The following is a 16,512-nucleotide window of genomic DNA, read 5'->3' on the forward strand; positions in this document are numbered from 1 at the left end:
GATTTGGCCATGGCTGCCTGAGCTAGCATTTATTTGCTGATTCCTTATTGCTCTTCAGAAATTGGTGATAGCTGCTGCCTTGAACCATTGCAGTTCATTTTATGTAGGTAGATGTAGAATGCTGTTAGGGTCAAAATCCTAGAACTTATTCCTTATTTTCATCTCCCTTAGTGCCTAAAGGTCTATCAGTGTCTGTCTGAAGATGTTCAGCAACTGAGCACCTGGAGCATTTTGGGGTAGAGAATTCCAAATATTTTGACAGGCAGTTTGAGATTTTACATAATATCTTCCACCAAAAAAAAGCACCTCTGATGTACCTGAAATTGATTAATATCTTGCAGTGATACTGTAAACTTGCCCTTTGTCTATTTTTATTTTGGGATGGGGGGGGGTCACGCATTGGCAGTGTTAAAACTCTCCATAAATTTTGCCTTGGATTGGAAGCATTTGTCTTTGTCCATGGTTTCGCCAATCTCAAGTAGACCACCTGAACAGAGCTCCTTAATTTACCAATAAAAACTCCAACAAAATCAGTTTGGATTCTTGCACTTGCTTCTATCTGGCTATTACTCACTGAGTATGACAGGGTCAACACATTTGAAACAAATTTTCAAGTCTGGGGCCTTTGTGGTGTAAAGAGGTTTAGCGCTTCCCAACAATTTAGATATTTGTAGCAGGGGTGTATGGCACTTGATTCCAGATCCATAGCAATGTGATTGCCTCTTATGTTCAAGGGCATTTAGGAATAGAAATATTTCTAATGCTATGTTTAATGTTGTCTTGCGAATCCAACTTTTCAGGATTTGTTAGTGAAACCTCTAATTATTTAATAAACACTTAATTTAATATATTTGACAATAATCACTTGAAATGGTAAATTGAAAATATTTTGTGTTATTCCACAGGATATGGATATTACTGGCAAGGCCAGTATTTATTGCCTACCTGATTTGTTCTTGATCTACATTGTTGCATAGACCAGAGCAGATTGAGGACAACAGATTTCCTTCCCTTGTGACCTATTGCTGTGATCTAATCAGATTTAACAAATTTGATTTACATTCCACAATGGTAGGAATTGAACAATCTTGCCAGGAGTGTTAAACTAGCCTTTAGGTTATTGGCCCAGTGATGTTATTACTACAGCAGTGGCATACCCAGTGAATGTGTTTGTGTATTAGACAAATGTAACCGTATGAGACTGTTGATTCCACATCGCTGCGGATGTAAATTAGAAGCCAGCTGTAATGTTTTTGAGTCTCTGAATGCATTCCCAAAACCAGCAAGCAGTTGGCCAAGATAATGCCAAACTCAAGCACGTTAATTTTGTAGAGTGCTGTGACTGAGTCATGGCTGTCAGTTGAGAGCTTTTTTTGAAGGTAGTGTAAAAGTGGAAAAACTCAGTTAGTCATGAAAATACTTGGCAGACTAGTCAACATCTATGTTTAAGTTCAGATGAATTAACATAGCAATAACATGGACCTATCATCAACAGTTTGAAACCGTTTATTTCTCTTCTCTGTTCTGATATTGACTGATTTGTGGTGTCACAGAAAACTAGTATGCAGGTACAGCAGCTAACAAAAACTGAAAGCGGATGCTGCAAATTGGAAACAAAAACAGAAGTTGCTGGAAAAGCTCAGCAGGTCTGGCATCATCTGTGAAGAGAAATCAGTTAACTTTACTGGCCTGGTCACCCTTCTTCAAAACAGCTGTTCGGAGGAGGGGTTACTGGACCCGAAACGTTAGCTCTGATTTCTCTTCACTGATGCTGCCAGACCTGCTGAGCTTTTCTAGCAACACCAGATATAAGAAAGGCAAATGAAATTTTTGCCTTTTTATTGTTAATGAAATAGAGTATGAGAGTAGTGAAGTGTTGCTGCAACTGTGCAAGGCATCAATGGAACTGCACCTGGAGTATTGTGTACAATTTTGGTCCTTTTTTTATCTGAGGAGGAATGTACTTGCATTAGAGGCAGTTCAGAGGAGGTTCACTAGACTGATTCCAAAGATGAGGGATTTTCTTATGAAGACAAATTGAGCAGTTTAGGCCTATACTCTCTGGAGTTTAGAAGGATGAGAGGCAATCCATTTGACATACACAAGATGCTAAAGGAATTAACGTAGACTTAAAGGATGTTTCATTATTTAGAATGGGAGGTCATAGTTTTAGAATAAATGGTAGCAGATCTAAAACCAGTGAGGAGAAATTGTTTCTCAAAGGGTCGTGAATGTAGAGTTCACTATCTGAGTACAGTTGATGGAGAGTAGGTGAGAAAGTGGAGTTGAGGTTGAGTTGAGATCCGTCACGATTGTGCTGAAAGACTGAGCAAGCTTGAGAGGTTGAATGGCCTACTCCTGCTCCTAGTTCCTGTGTTTTCAACATTTTCTTCTTGCACAGTGCAAGGCATTTGTATTTTTCAAACTTGATGTAGTTTTAAAACCTTTCTGATTCTAGGTGCGAGCAGTTTATGCTAATAATGATTGGTTTGAAGATGGGATGAAACTAGAGGCCATTGATCCGCTGAATCTATCCACTATTTGTGTTGCCAGTGTCCGAAAGGTAAGAAAATTTGGTTTTGGTTTGTTGGGACTGATGTTCTGTTATGCATAGAATGCACTACTGCTTTAGATAAGCTGGATTTCAGGGCTATCACATCATTGGAAGGAAAATTATCGCTCAATCAGTGCTCTTAAACTCTTTCCAAAGTTTCTTTTCCAGTGTGATCTTAATTCAGTGCCTCAGGTTGTGGGTGACTCCCTACATGAATATTTGGTTAGGTAAGATTTATGGAGCTTTGGAGTGGGGTGAAATGAATTGAACATCTCTCATCCCTGCCAAATTTGGTCCCTCTTCCACTCTTCACCCCATCCCCCTCCTGGCTGGATAATTAATAAAAAGGACTGTTTCTCCAAAAAATGAACGCTACCAATCTATTCATAAACTGATTTGCAGCAGCAGCAATCTAGGCCTCAAAGTGCAATTTATTAGGCCACGCCCACCAATACGAACAAAGAAAGCTGAGGATTTGAAGGGTTTTCCAGCTGTCAGAAATCAGTCCAAGTTCCATGGCAATCATTGCTGACTCAGATTTTGTGATCCTAAAACTTCATATCCATCACCACCTTGGGTATCTTGAGCCACAGTTTGGGCAGCCCTGCTTTTTTTTTGTTTAGTTTACATAAATTCAGATTGGATCCCCTGCTTTAAGTAAAGTTGCTAACTGAACTTAAAATAATTTCTGAAATTATTTTATCGCATGGCTTGATCCTGCTCCAGCCATCAGTTATCCATGTGGCTACTCCCCTTCTACACCAAATGAAAAGCAGAAACACTTATTACCCAATTTGAGTCTTGATTATCAGAAAAGTTTCTTTTAAACCCTCTTTTTCAATACTTTTTAAAGAGAATCTAATCGAATCTAAAGAAATGTTTAATGAAAATGACAGAAACAATTTTTTTTTAAAAATGTCCATGTGATTTTTGCACACAACACTGTCCTAGTGATTGATCTCAATTCCTGGAGTCTCCAGGTTGGCAACTCTACATATCAGGCAAACACCTAATGGAAAGCAATCTATAATTAGTGAAAAGGGGATATAAAGAAATGAAACTCATTTGTAGCTCCCCATATGGCTTAGTAGTTAACAGCACTACCCACATAATGCTGAGATACATATCTCTGTGCAGCGGAGGTGGTGTCATGCGAATATCAATTGACTAATCCGGAGTCACAGATTATGATCCAGGGACATGGGTTCAAATCCCACCACGAAAGTGAATTTTGAATACAATGAAAACTTGAATAAAAACCTCTTTTAAAAGCAAGTAAATGATTGTAAAAACACAGATGGGCCCTGTGTTTTTACAATCATTTACTTGTGGGCAAGTAAATGATTGTAAAAACACAGAGGAAATCTGCTATTCTTCACCTAGTCTGGCTGGTATGTCACTTCAGACATGCAGCAATGTGGTTGACTGTTAGCTGCCATCTGAAATGCTGGCTGAGCTTGCACTGAATGAATTGCTATAAATGAATAAACCAAATTGAACCCTTGCTTTAAGCTTCAACCTATGCGGAGTTAGCAGACCTTAGTAGTAGTAGTACAAGCTTTACTCTCGGTCCCATTGCTCCGTAGAGTTGAAAGGGATAGAGGTTTTTGAAATCTGTCTGACAATCAGTCCTGCACATTTTAAGTACAGTAAAAGTATTCCATAAATGTAAGTTGTTATACCCAGTGGCTGCTGCTCCAGGCAATAAGTTAGAATGTGATTAAGTTTAATTGTAATTTAAGAGAGAGTGCCAGAAAAAACAGGTTTGATTAGATCAGATTTCCTACAGTGTGGAAACAGGCCCTTCAGCCCAACAAGTCCACAGTGACCCTCTGAAGAGTAACCCACCCAGACCCATTTCCCCTCTGACTAATGCACCTAACACTATGGGCAATTTAGCCTGACCAATTCACCTAACCTGCACATCTTTGGACTGTGGGAGGAAGCCGGAGCACCCGGAGGAAACCCACGCAGACACTGGGAAAATGTGCAAACTCCACACAGACAGTAGCCCGAGGGTGGCAATGAACCTAGGACCCTGATGCTGTGAGGCAGGGATGCTAACCACTAAGCCACCATGCTGCCCATTTGGTGCCATTTGTGAATTGAAACCGTTAAGGTCTCAGGTTTCAGATCTCTGGCATTTTATGCAGAGGGAAATAGTAAGAAATGTATTTAATTTTGTACAAACAAAGGGTGAGGGAGAAGGACAACAGGGAAGGTTTATGATCATTTGGAGGATAGGAGAGATTGGTGCAAAAAGGTTTATGGTACAAATGCCAAATGGATTGGAAATGGCTCAAAAACAAAGACTTGCTGTGTCTAGATAGGGTATGATTAGCAGGTTAGCAGCAATATAGATGCAAAGTAAAGGCATTAAGAAAAGTATCAGAGAAACTGAACCATGAAAAAAGGCACAAAGCAATAGTTATGATGTAAAATTGGTGAACATTGTTTTGGAACTTGGAGGGGGCAAATAAAGATCAAAACAGCAGCACTTCAAAAAGGGAGGAAGAGAGACAAAGGTAGAGACTGCATGGTCAGAGAAAGAAACCTACCTTGCTGTCTTTTTTAAATGTGAGTAGAGTGGGTTCTGTTTGGTAATTTGTTTGGAGATCTGTCTCTTGATGAAGATTTTAAACTATAAAGTATGGGTACTAAGTTAACCTGAATAGTGTTTTTAGAGCAGTACAGCTGTGCTATTTTCTGGGGCTGTAGATGGTTAAGAGGCAAAGTAGTATGATGTGCTCTTCCTGTCGGATGTGGGCAATTAGGGAGAATTTCCGTGTTACTGGTGATTGTCTGTGGGAAGTGTGTATGATTACGAATCCTATCATGTCGCATGGATCAGTTGAAGTGGTAATTAGAGGCAATGAGGAATTACAGGAGTTGGGGGTGGGATGCATGGCAGTTACAGGAAGGGAGAAAGATTGCAGACACAGGTAGATGGGTTACCGCCAGGAAAGTAGGAGAGGGAGGCAGGTAGTGCAGGAATCTCTTGTGGCCATCCCCATCTCAAACAAGTCTGCTGTTTTTGAAAATGTGGGGTTGGGGCTAGACACTCAGGGGAATATAGCACAAACAGCCAGGTTTCTGGTACTGAGACTGACTTTCTAATGTAACGAGGGGTATGTCAAGTTCTAAGCAATTGATTGTGATAGGGGACTCTCTAGTCAGAGGCACAGACAGATTTTTCTGTGGCCGACAGCGAGAAATCAGAATGGTGTGTTGCCTCCCTGGAGCCAAGATCAAGGATATCGGAGTGCAGAATCTTCTCAAAGGCGAGTGGAACCAGCAAGAGTTGGTTGTACATATTGGAACCAATGACATAAGAAGGGAAATGATGAGAATATAGGAAGTTAGGCAGGAATTTAGAAAGGTCCCCGAAGTAATATCTGGATTACTCCCAGTGCTATGAGCTAGTGAGGGTAGGAGTAGTAGGATAGAGCATGAATGCATTGTTGAGGAGCTGGTGCAGGGGAGAAGGGTTCAGTTTTTGGATCATTGGATTCTCTTCTGGGGTAGAAGTAAACTGTATATGAAGGATGGATTGCACCTGAATTGGAAGGGGATTAATATACTGGCAGGGAGATTAGCTACAGCTGTTTGGGAGGATTTGAACTAGTAAGGTGGGACCCAGGGAAATAATGAGGAAAGAGATCAGCCTGAGACTCTTGAGAAAAGGAGCAAGTCAAACAGTCAGGGTGGGAAGGGACAAAGCAGAGAACTAGGTAGGACTGAAAAATTAAACTACATTTATTTCAGTGCAAGAGGCCTAACAGGGAAGGAAGATGAACTCTGGGCATGGTTAGGAACATGGGACTGGGATATTGTAGCAATTACAGATTTGGTTCAGGGATGGACAGGACTGGCAGTTTAATGTTCCAGGATACAAATCCTATCAGAAGGATAGAAAAGCAAGAGTGAGGAGGCGGAGTGACATTCTTGATAAGAGATAACATTACATCTATACTTAGGATATTTCTCGGAATACATCAAGGAAATAATCTGATTGGAACCGAGAAATAAAAAAGGGATGTTTACCTTATTGGATTTGTATTATTGACTACTCAATAGTCAGCAAGAGATTGGCAAACTAATTTGTAAGGAGATCTCTGCTATCTGTAAGAATAATAGGGTGGTAACGATAGGGGATTTCATCTTTCCAATCATGGACTGCCATAGTGTGAAGAATTCAGATGGAGAGGAATTTGTTAGGTGTGTACAAGAAAATTTTCTGATTCAGTATGTGGATGTATCTGTTGGAGAAGGTGCAAAACATGGGAAGTAAGGCAGGGCAGGTGACTGAGGTGTCAGTGGAGGGAGTACTTTGGGGCCAGCGACCATAGAGTCATAGCTATAGAGATGTACAGCACAGAAACAGACCCTTTTGGTCCAACTCTTCCGTGCCGACCAAATATCCGAAATTAATCTAATCCCATTTGCCAGCATTTGGCCCATATCACTATGATCCCTTCATATACCCATCCAGATGCCTTTTAAATGTTGTGATTGTACCAGCCTCTACCACTTCCTCTGACAGCTCATTCCATACACGCACCACCCTCCACGTGAAAAAGTTGTCCCTGAGGTCCCTTTTATATCTTTCCCCTCTAACGCTAAACCTATAGTTCTGGACTTCCTCACCCAGGGAAAAGAGCCTTGTCTGTTTACCCCATCCATGCCCCTCATGATTTTAGAAACCTCTTTAAGATCACCCCTTCCTCCCCATGCATGCTCTATCTTCAGCTCTCATTTGCTGTTCTGATATTTAATTCTTTACCTCCTCCAAACTACCATATTCTCCTCCAAAGAATAGATGATGAGATGATAGTTGCTTCTTGAAATAAATGCCTCCCTAATTTTAGGCAATTCTTTCCCGATGTGCTTCCTTCAAGTGGCTTTGTTTTGTTTCAAAATCCAATTCATACTTAAGCAAATTGCGGTATCTCAAAATTCTTTTATTTTTAAAATAGTGATGGAAAAGGATAGACTGGGTATGAAAGTTAAAGTTCTAATTTGGAGGAAGACCATTTTTGACAGTATTAGGCAAGAACTTTCAAATGTTGCTTGGGGGTGGATGTTCATTGGTAAAGGGATTGTTGGAAATGGGAAGCCTTCAAAATTGAGATAACGAGAGTCCAGACACAGTATATTTCTGTCAGGGTGAAAGGAAAGGCTGGTAGGTATAGGGCATGCTGGATGACTAAAGAAATTGATGTTTTGGTCAAGAATAATGTCCGGTTTATGTCCGGTTTTGACAGCAGAGATCGAGTGAATCCTTAGAGTATAAAGGCAGTTAAATACTTAAGAGGGAAATCAGGAGGGCAAAAAGGGAACATGATAACTTTGCCAAACAAGGTTAAGGAGAAAACAAAGGAATTCTATAAATACATTTATTGACAAAAGGATAGCTAGGCAGAGAATAGGACCCCTCAAAGATCAGCAAGACAGCCAAATGTGGAATCACAAAAGATGGAGGAGATACTAAACAAGTATTTTGCATCCATGTTTTCTGTGGAGAAGGACATGGAAGGTGGTGTTGGGTGTCTTAACACATAAAGGTGGATAAATCCCCAGGACATCATCGGGTATACCTGAGTACTGTTTGGGAAGCTAGGGCAGTGATTGCTGGGCTCCTTGCTGAGCTAATTGTATCATCAAAAATCACAGGTGAGGTGCTGGAAGACTGGAGGTTGACTAATGTGGTGTCACTATTTAAGAAAGGTGGTAAGGAAAAACCAGGGAACTATTGTTACAAAGCGGTTGTTGAACCCCTCTTAATTAAACAAAACACCCAGAAAAGCTTACCATGCCTCGTAATCTGTTAAAATGTGAGTGACAGAACTCCCAAATTCCACTATTTACAGAAAAAAATATCAATTTATTTGTTGAAGTATAATAGTGAACATGAAACAAAAAACGTTTCTCAAATCCAAACCCTGCTTTCTCTTAACTATTTACTATCTGACCCAAATTCTATATTTAAAAAATGCTGTTCCAATAAGAGCTATGCAAATTACATTAACTTAATCATTAACTAATTCCTGCCGATTTCCCTAGGTCGTTGTCTTTCTTTTAACTGCGAATAGTCTTTACCTGAAAAGGTACCTTTGGTAGGGAAGGTTTCATTTCCTGATTTTCTTGAAGTGCATAATGTTAGATGAGCAGTTAGCTCTACGGCAGTTGCTGTCTGACCAATTTTCGAAATGTCCGCATTCTTCTACCCCTAGCGTCGGGTTGTCTTATTGGGTTCGGTGTTGCCCAAACGATAAATTCAAACTCAGTTGTTTTTAGTATCCTGGGGCACAAATTATTCTGTTTTAAATTCAAATTGTTGTCAAAGCAGCAACCGAAACTCAGGTAAACATTTCACAGCCAAATGTTACATATTTTCAATTTTCCAGTATACCTTGGGAACCGCGCCCTCTCTCCAGTACAGTACATGCCTTTAACTTTAAAACACGATAGACTAGTGAGCCTCACATTGGTAGGCAAGTTGCTGGAGGGAATCCTGAAGGACGGGACTTGCCTATATTTGGATAGGCAAGGACTGATGAGAGATAGTTGACATGATTTTGTGCATGAGAAATCGTTGAGTTTTTTGAAGAAGTAACGAGGATTGCGGGCAGAGCGGTGGATGTGATCTATATGGAGTCAAGGGTGACCTGCTGGAAAAGCACGGCAAGTCAGGCATCATCCGAGGAGCAGGAAGATCGGCGTTTTGGGCAAAAGCCCTCCAGGACTGCTCTATATGGACTTCAGTAAGGCATTTGACAAGGTTCCTCATGGTAGACTGGCTAGCATCATTAAATCACATAGAATACTAGTGGTTTGGACACTGAACTGGCTTGAAGATAGAAGACATGTGGTGGAGAGATACTTTTCAGCCTGGAGGCCTGTGACCAGTGGTGTGCCCCCAAGGATCAGTGCTGGGTCCATTGCTTTTTGTCATTTATATAAAATGATTTGGATGTGAACATAGTAAATTTGCAGAAGACACCAAAATTGGAGGTGCAGTGGAGAGCGAAGAAGGTTATCTCTGGTTACAATGGAGTCTTGATCAGATGGGCCAATGGGCTGAGGAGTGGCACAAGAAGTTTAAGTTTGATTAATGTGAGGTGCTGCATTTTGGAGAGGCAAATCAGGGTAGTACTTGTACACAAAATGGTACAGTCCTGGGGAGTGGTGTTGAACAGAGACCTTGGAGTGCAGGTTCATAGTTCCTTGAAAGTGGAGTCTCTGGTAGATAGGATAGTGAAGAAGGCGTTTTAATATGTTTTCCTTCATTGGTCAGAGCATGAGTGTAGGAGTTGGGAGGTCATGTCACGGCTGTGCAGGACATTGGTTAGGCCACTTTTTGAATATTGCGTGCAATATCCTATTGGAAGGGTGTTGTGAAACTTGAAAGGGTTTAGAAAAGACTTACAAGGATGTTGCCAGGGTATGAGGGTTTGAGCTATGGGGAGAGGTTGAATAGGCTGGGGCTGTTTTCCCTGTAGTGTCGGAGGCTGAGGGGTGACCATTTAGAGGTTTGTAAAAATCTAGGGGCATGGACAGGGTAAATAGACAAGGTATTTTTCCCTGGGTTGGGAGAGTCTAGAACTAGAGGGGTGAGGGGAAAAATTTAAGAGGGTCCTGAGGGGCAACTTTTTCACACTGGTGCATGTGTGGAATGAGCTGCCAGAGGAAGTGGTGCAGGCTGGTACAATTATAGCATTTAAAAGGCTTCTGGATGGATATATGAATAGGAAGAGTTTAGAGGGATATGGGAAGTGAGGACTGGAGATCAGGATTGAGTGTGGTGCTGGAAAAGTACAGCAGATCAGGCAGCATCCAAGGAGCAGGAGAGTCGCTGTTTTGGGCATAAGCCCTTTATCAGGAAAGTCCGAAACGTCAATTCTCCTGCTCCTCGGATGCTGCCTGACCTACTGTGCTTTTCCAATACCACACTCTCGACGGATATGGGTTAAGTTCTGGTGAATGGGAATAGATTAGTTTAGGATAATGGAAGAGTTGGGCAGCAGGGTCTGTTTTCATGCTGTACATCTAACTCTCTGACTCTATAACTCCATGTTGAGTTCACAAGGCTGTAGAGCGTAGAGCTGAAACCTGAAGTGCAACTGCTATCCTACCATTCACACCTCATCGAAACAGTCTTTTGTTTATTTAATCACTCTGTGCCTCCTCCCAATACACCAGGATAACATGGTCCTACTAACTGCATTCTGTGCCCACATTGCCCTGGAACCAGAATAAGGCATGAATCGATTGCCGCTGTTTCCTCATTGCCCCATTCTCTACTTTTCACACCTTGCATTCTTTCATATATTAATCAACACTAAAATAAATTGCACTTCTTGACTTGTTTATTATGAAACATGATTGGTGTTGGAGAGCCAAAAAATTTGTGATTAAATTTGATAATTGTGTAAAATAATATGCACTTTTTGAAAAGTAGGGAATATGGATGTTTTGGTTGCTTCAGTTTTTAGCAATATCGCTTTTTGAGTGAACAATTGTGATGTCTTCCTGCAAGTTGTTTTTGCAATGTTTCTGATGGAATGCAATGACATCACAGGGACTGCAGCCATCTGGTTGGTGACTGAACCCTCAGCAGTTGTTGGCAGCAAATGCCTTATTTACTTGTCCCATTCCTGGTTGCTTTCGTAGTTTCGTGAACTTGTATTGAGCTTCACTGGAAGATTGTGGCAGGCTAAGGATAGGAAAAGTAGAGTTAATTTTAATTGTGTTGTTTTCCCTGGTCAGAGCTTGTTGTCATCCACTGTATTCAAGCTCTTGTGAGCCATGGGCACGTCACTGGTACATGGAAAACAGGAGAGAAGTTTAGCAGTACAATTTGGTATTGTCTTACAAAAGCCAAGGATAAGATAAATGCAGAAATACTGGAGATGCTCGGCAGCTCAAGTTAAGCCTGTTTCTCTGTCTCTTCAAATGCTGCCTGACCACCTGAGTAGTTCCACTATTTTCTGTTCGTGTTTCAAATTTCCAGCATCCATAGTGCTCTGCTTTTGTGTTAGAATAAACATGAGTGGAGCAGAAAAAATACTTTCCTGTCTGCGTCAGTTTGATCCATGTGGTTAAACAATTCTGAGAGATTTAGCCATTAAAAGAGGGAGGTTTGTCATCATCCTTTTAAATGCGATTATCCTTTTATCCCCTTTTCAATTTAATTTTAAACAGTGGTGACGTCTTTTATGTATTGGCTTAATTGATTGAAGATGTGCAACTGAAATCACAGCACTTACTTTCACAGACTCTCCAAACGGTTTCGGACAGGTCAATTGGCCAATAATGTTTGCACTGGCTCTCTGCAGAAGGAATTTACCTGGTGCCGCTTCCAGTCTTCTCTTTGTAGCCTTACATGTTCTTCCTTTTTGAATATTAATCCAAATTCCCCCTTGATGACTCTATTTAATTCTATCTCCACCACACTTTCAGTGCATTTGTGATCTCAACTCCTGCACACAGCAAGCAGTTTCTCCTCACTTCTCCATTGTTTCTTAAATCAGCATAATGCGAAGAATATACATCAGTAAATATCCACATGCAAACACTCCAGTATGCAAGATGGCAGATGGTGCACGCAACTGTCTAGTCTAGGAAATGTAGTGCAGAAAGTGATGCTCCCCTTCTGTAGCTTGTTTTATTAAATGTTCATTTAAGCACTTTTCCGTTTTTTTGTTTTGACATTTTTTCCAAGTTTTCCTCCATCTTTTGGTGAAAACTATGGATAAGCAAACATTTGGAGCAGCGTTGGTTTGCACAGATAGGGAAATTTTGTTAAAGGATTGTAAATAAGCTGGTGGAGATTTAAAGTGGTTTGCAAGAGAAGCAAATATGATGTATAAAAATGCTTTATCTTACAAGTGGTTTGGTCTGGAAGGCATTGCCAGATTTTGTGCTGAAGACAGTCAATTGAAGCATTGAATAATTGTTGGATAGAAACAACATCCAAGGGTGTGGGAGAGGATGGGTAAATGGAAATAAGTTGTAATACTTGTACAGAATTGTGCACAATGTTGGCATGTTTGTCCTCCTTGTGGACTTAAATGATTTTGAAGGCGGTCAGGATAGTATTTGCAAAGAAACGATCTTAAATCTCCACCCCCATTAATAAGCATTTCTGACCATGTTACTATTTAATGGCTGCCCTGCACTTTGCAAGGTGACCTTTGTATTGCCTTGTAGCAAAATCTATCGCTATACAGTAGTGTTCCCCCCCCCCCCCCCCCCACCCATGGTGGTTACGTTCCAGAACCTACTGTGGAAGCCCAAAACCACAGGTGGGAGTGAACCCATCCATTTAAATGGGAAACGTACCTTGCTGGCAGCCTGGTCCTTGGTGCTGGGACCTTCCGTATAACTTGCTCGGGCCGTGGTAAACCACGGGTAACTGAAACTGCGGAATCATTTCTGGGGGTCGCCCTGTACTGAGAATATATACCTGTACAAGGATTTTGATTTTCACACCACCTGTGTGTTGTCGTGACTCAATGGGTGTGGAGGTATTGGACAGGGGTAGACAAATCAAAGTTACATGACTCCAGGTTATAGTCCAACAGATTTATTTGAAATCAGAAACTTTCGGATCACAGCCCTTTTGTCAGGTGTAGAGCTGCACTCTGAAAGCTTGTGATTTCACATAAACCTGTTTGATTTTGATCAGATGGGTCAATGGGCTGAGGAATGGCAGATGCAGTTTAATTCAGATAAATGTGAGATGCTGCATTTTGGGAAAGCAAATCTTAGCAGGACTTGTATACATAATAGTGAGGTCCTAGGAACTGTTGCTAAACAAAGAGACCTTGGAGTGCAGGTTTCTAGCTCCTTGAAAGTAGAGTCTCAAGTAGATAGGACAGTGAAGGCGTTTGGTATGCTTTTCTTTATTGGTCAGAATATTGAGTAGAAGAGTTGGGAGGTCATGTTGCAGCTGTACAGAACATTGGACGCATGGGCGAATTGGACCGAAGAGTCTGGTTGCATGCAGTGCATCTCTATGAATCTGACTATAACCTGGTGTTGTGACTTCTGACCATGAATCACTGGGACGTTGCAGTACATTCAAGACCCACTATTTGTTGAGTTGAGACAAATCTGTAAACTTGACTCAATCATTACAATCAAACTATTTTTAACTAATAACAAAGACCTGAATTGAGTGACTCTGGAGTTTGCATGTTCTCCCCAGGTCTGCATGGGTTTCCATTGGTTGCTCTGGTTTCCTCTCAGTCCAAAGATGAGCAGTCAGGTGGATTGGTTATGCTAAATAGCCCTGTTGTGTTAGGGTTGTGCAGGCCAACAACTTCAGTCAATCACTTTCTTTTCCCTTCGGTCCAACTCGTCCATGCTGACCAGAATGGGAAGGGAGGTTATTTGAAATTGGAGAACTCCATGTTGAGTCCTCTGAGCTGTAGGCTACTTGGGTGGAAGATGAAGTGTTGTTCCTCCAATTTGCAGTGTGGTTTGTAGTGGCAATGGAGGAGGCCAAGGATGGTCATGTCAGAAAGGGAGTGGGAAAGGGAATTAAAATGCATGGTGACTGGGAGGTTTGGTTGCCCCCTGCGGGCTCAGCAAACCATTCCCTAAGTTTACGTTCGGTCTCCCCAGTGTAAAGAAGACCACATCAGGAGTACCTGATTCAGTAAACTAGGTTGAACCTCTGTCTCACCTGGAAGGATTGTTTGGGGCCCTGGATGGAGGTGAGGGGGGTGGTGTACTGGCAGGCTTTGCATCTTTTCCAGTTGCAGGGGTAGGTACCTGGGGGTTCAGTGGGGAGAGTGGCTCAAACCAAGGACTGTCGAAGGTAAGAGTTCTTGCGGAAGGCAGAGAAGAGTGGGAGGGGAAGATGTTTTTTGTGATGGGGTCTAGTGGGAGTTGGTGGAAGTGTTTCAGGATGTGTTGGATGTGATGACTGGTGGGTTGGTAGGTGAGGACAAGAGGTCTCCATCTTTATTGCATTGGGAGGGGGGATTTAGAGCAGTGGAATGGGAATGGCAGTGGTATGGTGGAGGGCTGTCTTCGTACCCTCTACCTATGTTCACCTTTGCCCTGCCCCCGCCACCTTTTTATCTGCTGCTCCCCCTACACCCGCCTGCAGTCCCGAAGAAGGGTTACACCTGAAATATCAACTTCTCCACCTCCTGATGCTGCCTGGCTTGCTGTGTACCTGTCTGGCATGCATGAAATGAGCTGCCAGAGGAAATGGGAGGCTGGTACAATTACAACTTTTAAAAGGTATCTGGATGGCTATATGATTAGGAAGGGTTTAGAGAGATAAGAGCCAAGTGCTGGAAAATGGGACCAGAATAGTTTGGTATGGACAAATTGGACCAAAAGATCTGTACCCATGCTGTACATCTGACTCTGAGATCATTCTCCATCTGAGGAACTGATTTCTGACCTAATTCTCTAACCAGCTCCATATAGTTTTTGTTAAGCCTTCTTAGGCAGTCTGTCATGATCAAGGATGTATTGCCTCCAGTCAGCTTTGATTAGGTTCAGAGATGGATAAATTTATCAGATTACGATACCTGCACAATAGTTGGTCTTCGATGAGTTTTGTGGATGGTTTGGAGGTTTGTGTGTTCCCTTTTTAAATGTTTCAAATGAAGTCTCTTGATGTGGTGTTGCTTTCCTGAATGAACCATTTCTACTTTGGTCAGTCAAGAGCCTGGGTCTCAAGTGCAGCAGGTGTGTTTAACTACTTCATATTCTTTTGAGGCCATCCCTAAAGACTTTTTTTCTGCTAATCTCTGGAGAGTCTCCTATGTAACCAAGCTCAAGGTTGAGCTTCAGGGGGTCTGATGTCAGGAATATGTGTGATGAGTTCTGCCCAGAGGGGTTGCTTGTGAGAGAGTTAGCCCCTATACACTGGGCAGTTTGTTCACAAGGTGTAACAGCTCGTGTTGATAGTGGTTATTTGAGGGATTCTTTATGATAGTTGTAAAGGATTACAACAAGCAGGTGGTTGTGGCATTGCTTTCTTTGTTTTGTTCTTGGGATATGGGTGATTGTTTCTGGAATAGTTCCTTTGATCATCAAATTCTGGATCCAACTAAAGAGGAGGTTATACTAGAATTAATAAGCTGCACCGAGAAGATTGATTAAAAGCCTGAAAGTGAAGTCATCCCTGGGTATCAGCATCATAATATAATTGAATTTTATATTTGGCTACAGAGAGAAAAAGACTAGCATTTCACCTTAAATAATGGTGGCTATATAAGGTAACAAAACAGTGCTAGCTGAGGTGAACTGGCAATTTAGGTTCGGGGATAGTTCAACAGATGTGCTGAGTCAGACATTAAAAGGCTACTTCAGAATACATAGAATAGATCCATTCAAATGAGAAAAAAAAAATTCCGAGGGCAAGACCCACCATTTGTACTTAAGTTAAAACATCGACTATTTGCAATCTATCTCAAAGACTTGGACCTAGGGTCCAACCATGGGCTGGATAATTTTGCTGATGACACCAAGGTGAGGAGGTAAGTTGTCAAGAAGAGGTAGAGTCTGCAAAAGGCTATAGATTGTTTAAATGAGGTGGGTGAAATTTGGCAGATGGAGCATAATTTGGGGAAATATGAACTTGCCCAATTTGGCAGGAAGAATAGAAAAGCAGAATAATGTTTAGACATAGAGAGACTGAAGAGCTCAGTGGTGTAACTGAGGTACCTCAGTGTCATGGTAGATGAATCACAAAAGTGAGTATGTAGCGACAACAAGAGTTTGGGGAGGCAAATTGGACATTTATTGCAAAGGGAAGGGAATTTGAAAGTAAGAAGTTTTACTGCAGCTGTACAGGATTTTGTTGAGACCACATCTGAAGTACGGTGTACAGTTTTGGTCTCCTTTTATTTAAAAATAGATGCAAATGCTTTAGAAGCAGTGCAGAGGTGAAGAGTTTATCTTATGAAGAATGGTTGAACACTTTGGAG

At 41.5% G+C, this 16,512-nt stretch overlaps 1 protein-coding gene across 1 annotated transcript in view; it reads left to right on the forward strand.

Annotated features, from left to right (window-relative positions):
• The window catches only part of l3mbtl2 (L3MBTL histone methyl-lysine binding protein 2), a 111,507-nt gene that overhangs the window by 35,140 nt on the left and 59,855 nt on the right, over window positions 1-16,512 (forward strand). Inside the window, exon 11 of the mRNA XM_043679902.2 lies at window positions 2,459-2,563. Coding sequence (XP_043535837.1) covers window positions 2,459-2,563 — 105 coding nt within the window. The remainder of the gene's footprint in view (window positions 1-2,458; window positions 2,564-16,512) is intronic.

The sequence above is a fragment of the Chiloscyllium plagiosum genome, unplaced genomic scaffold (genome assembly GCF_037043375.1).
Source record: "Chiloscyllium plagiosum isolate Xiang-an unplaced genomic scaffold, Cpla_swu_hap1 HiC_scaffold_33, whole genome shotgun sequence".
Taxonomy (NCBI): domain Eukaryota; kingdom Metazoa; phylum Chordata; class Chondrichthyes; order Orectolobiformes; family Hemiscylliidae; genus Chiloscyllium; species Chiloscyllium plagiosum.